We start from the raw sequence: 4404 nt of genomic DNA, 5'->3' as shown, positions 1-4404 counted from the left end.
AAAATAAGTATTCTAACACATCTATGATACACACTCTCTCTCTCTCTCTCTCTCTCTCTCTCACTCACTCACTCATTCACTCACTCACTCATGTGTTGAATACATTTTTTCATTTTACATTTGTTATTTATGTTCGAAATTTTATATTAGAAAGCTTTTACTTTTTTTGCAAGTTTTAAAATATTTTGATAACAGCGATTACTATAATAATCATCAGAACAGTCATTTTAAATATCTTAAGATGTTATGTTTGTTTCATTATCTGGATATAATCTTGAAATTAATTAACATCTGATTTAAAATGATTTTGCATACAAGATTGAATTATAAATATTACTCTTATGCCCGTTTCTTTCTACATAGATTTATATTTCTAAAATTTCTGTCATATTTTTGAGAAAATTTAAAATATATACAGATATATTATTCCAATATCTAACTGTAATCGTAATCAGCCTCTCTTACTAGTACTCATTTATATCAATATAATTTAATTTTAATTTCGATTTAACTTTTCATCTTTTTCCAATATTAAAAGTTACAGAAAAAGAAGAGTAAATTGAAGAGATTAATTTATATTGGTAGAGATAGACATCAGTAGATTAAATTTAATCTATTAATTCGATTCAATTTACATTTCATCTTTTTCTAATTTTTAAAACTAGAAAAAATATACAATTAGTTGAACCGAGATTAAAGTTAAACTATAAATATCATTGGTAGACACGCACATTAAGTTGAGAATGAGAGCTAACTGTCGCATGGATGTAAGGTAAGGCAAAGAAAAATGTATACGTATCCATACAATAAGACTTTCACGATTTATGTATACGTATTTCTTTGCCTTAACTTACGCTATGTCTTATCTTCTGCCATCAGTCTTTGAATTTAGTACAATTGTGATCGATATTACGACTGCCACTAGAAAAGAACATGCTGTTGAGAAGAGAGTTCATATTCGCAATTCTTAATCTAATCAATCGATTTATAAATGAAGACACGTCACAATCATTTATCTCGACTTTTTTATCTTTTTTTTATCTTTCTTATTTTTCTTATCAGTCAACGCTTCGTTTCGTATCATCGTAACGCTTATATCATTGCTTTTTTTTTTCGCCAACGCCCGACATGCTTTCCATATATGCGATTTTTATCTGATGGAGGATTATCTCTGAATAATGTCCGCGGACATCCGTTTGATCGTCAGAGCGCGCGAAGATGCACTCTACGCCTACCGAATTCGACTATTAATTACGCGGCTGAGATGCAAATGTCACCGCGCACTAAACCTTTGTAAAGGCCATTATCAAGCGGGGCACCTTGGAAGTACGGTTCACCGCGCGATTAGGATTCGATTAAATTGCGCGGCGCACCTTCACGCTCTCTCGATAACGAGTGACGATAATATCATCTCGGAGGGAAGAGAGCAAAAAAAAGATGTGCCTCGTCTGTAATGACTGTAACCGCTTCCTCAGATTATCCAATATTTTTTTTCCACGCTTACGTCGACGATACGTGACGTTATGTTGTTAGAAGAGGAAGTTTCTCCTATGGGAATCCTTTGAAAGTCGCACCCTACGCACTACTTCGACGCGCTTCGTCGCGTAATCGCGTAATCCACCTTTCGCGAAGTGTAAACGCTCTTAAGCGTCTCACCGCTCTTCGAGCCGTACATTCTCACGCGCGTGAGAGCTAAATGTGGATTTTGCGGCCCGCCAAGAAGTATAGGAGTCTAAAAAAAAAGAAGAATGAAGCTATGACGTATTATCAATTGAAGCATCTCAACGAGGCACGACATATGTCTTGGGGAAAAGAATATTTTTATAAACGAGCTTAGCTTCATACATGCTACAAAGAAGATTGGGAATATTTTCATCCCTTGAGAACAATGAGGCGTTATTAAATTATGCAAGAATGATCGATGGCGTGTGAAAGTCAGGGTGAAAAGACGTCACGTGCTTATATATATCATATGATGACGGCATGAAAGTGACGTTTGCACGGAGGAGCTCATGTGAATCAGTTACGTCGCCTATGACACCATTTTTTTTTTTACGTAAGTGGGCTGGCCGCATCAAAGCGTTAACGCATGAGACTATTTCGACCGACCGGCGATGACTAATTGGGTTAACTTCAGTGGCGGTAATAACTATAATGTCCCGCATTACGTCGGACGAAATTGCACGCAACGTGAATGTTAATCGGACCACGCACTTAGACGTCGCTAAATGGCACTTCGTGCTCATGTAATTCGCATAATTATTACGCTTCTTCTTGGAGAAACTTTTTTCTTCTGGAAGCGCAGAAACCGCTGTTCTTATTCATTATGCCAGAATGAGATATCTGACTCTAAGAGATTCAGATCGCGGGTATAACGCTGTGCCACTTTGCAAATTAGTAATTATCATTAAAAAGAAAGACGATATTCTGTGAAATTTTTAGTGACTAATAATACAATATTCCTGTATTTATACAAATATAATAATGTATTTCTTCGTAATTAGATCTTGTTTTCTTTCTCATATATCCATGAGAAAATATTTTTGAGTAATCTTTTATATACAAGCTGTATTATAATGTTCACAGTTTAATTCTGAAACACAATAAGTGTAACAAGCTTTAAGCCGTAAGGTATTGGTCAATCACAGTCGAATGTGAGGAGAATAATTGATTATAATTGATTGATTTCTAACGATTTAAAGCTTACTACCAATAATGTTCTGAGATTTACGTAATATAATAATACGTAGACATATATAGTATGTAATTATTCAAAGATATTCGTATAAAAATTTGCAAAATGGCGCTATTTCAGTCAGCCTTTACACGTCGCTGTTCAGGCTAGAACGAATAGCACAACGGCTTTCTTTCATGCATTTGACGTTTATGCGTGACAGAGCACCTCTGTCATGTCGGCGGGAATAGAGAAATGAGACCGTGTATCGTTATACATAATGAACACTCGCCGCAAGACTCTCCTCTCACTCTCGATCACGCTCTTTTCTCGCTTTCTAACTCCGGGCAGCAGTGATGCTCTGTTTCGCTTGGACGAACACTAGTCGTTAAGCCGCTTAATCGCGTCGTACCGAAAAGTATTACGCATATTTCGAGAGAAAACGTGTGCAAATCGATGCGTAATATATGGAGAAAATATCTATGACATTGCTATTTCGTCATCTAATTTAATTCGGCGTGTCTAAAATGGAGAAAAGAAAAAAAAGAGACACGATTCTACATGACATTCCCGCGCGTCAATTTTGCAATAGAAAATCGAAAAATTGTGGATATATATTATATGTCCTTGGTGAGAACAGGAGGAAACTTCGCGCTTCCTGATTATTTAGGTAAGTCACGCGTAGTTAACTGTCCATTCTTTTTTTGTTCGCGTCTTTTCAAGTTTCTCAAACAATTTGTCATAGATTGCTTTTATGATAAAATTATCTTCTCTACGTTCATATTTCTTAATGCTCGTGTACATGTATTTCTATCATAATTCTTATTATTTTTAATAAGAAATGCTGAAGTTAAATTATTAAATTTAATGGTCTGTTTCAGGCAGATCACACGTGATTATCCTACAATAAATTTCTACTGTCTAAATTATATATTCATCAACTTACCTTCAAAAGTGTCAGAATTTTCTGAGACAGATCATAATCAAAATTCTGATACTTGCTATCAGACATGTCATAAATAAAAACTAGTCCATGCTTCTGCGTTTCTGCACTTTCAAGGGCAGCATCTAATTGATATACAACACCCTGCAAAAGATGAGAAAGTTGAATGTTTTGCTTTAATAATTATAAATTTTAAAGGCTTACTTTTTCTAGAAACTTTTCTAGAAAACTATGATGTTTCCGATTATAAAAATAAATATCTACGACCCTATAAAAATTTTTTCTTAATTCATTAAAAATTCATTACTTTGTAAAACTTACTTGTAAAGTTGTTTGATGTGTAGTATTCTGTGGAAGATGCAAATGTGCTGTGAAAATAGCTATCGCTGCACCTGTTGCGTCTCTTGATGGCTGAAATAATTTATACATTATTTGTTTCAAGTCGCAACAACTAAACAAAACGCATCTGCGTTAATTGACTTTCTCTTACCAGGACCGTAAATTTTCCTGTGTATAGTTCACTGAGTAGGGGTTCTTGGGTAGGATGCAGAACTGCTAATCCCTCTCTCCTCCTAGTGGCTTCATGTTGCTCGTATAGAGCTAAAGCTCGTTGAACCTCAAACTTCCGTGCCGCTAAAAACTTGACCGCCGTGCTCCAGGATACCGGTCCAGCTCGTCTACCAGCTCTACACCTATTCACAGCTTCTATAAATTCCTTTGTAGCCTGTGGGAAAAGAAAGTACCGTATATATATATATATATATATATATATATATATATATATATA

General features: G+C 35.2%; 1 protein-coding gene across 1 annotated transcript in view; it reads right to left on the bottom strand.

Annotated features, from left to right (window-relative positions):
* The window catches only part of LOC105626454 (tyrosine-protein phosphatase non-receptor type 9), a 17001-nt gene that overhangs the window by 6377 nt on the left and 6220 nt on the right, over positions 1 to 4404 (bottom strand). The window contains exons 2-4 of the mRNA XM_012207759.1: positions 4108 to 4341; positions 3939 to 4028; positions 3621 to 3761 (exon numbers count right to left, since the gene is read on the bottom strand). Of these exons, the coding sequence (XP_012063149.1) occupies positions 3621 to 3761; positions 3939 to 4028; positions 4108 to 4341 (465 nt within the window). The remainder of the gene's footprint in view (positions 1 to 3620; positions 3762 to 3938; positions 4029 to 4107; positions 4342 to 4404) is intronic.

Source organism: Atta cephalotes (assembly GCF_000143395.1).
Source record: "Atta cephalotes unplaced genomic scaffold scaffold00001, whole genome shotgun sequence".
Taxonomy (NCBI): domain Eukaryota; kingdom Metazoa; phylum Arthropoda; class Insecta; order Hymenoptera; family Formicidae; genus Atta; species Atta cephalotes.
This window is presented reverse-complemented; position numbering and strand designations above follow the sequence as displayed.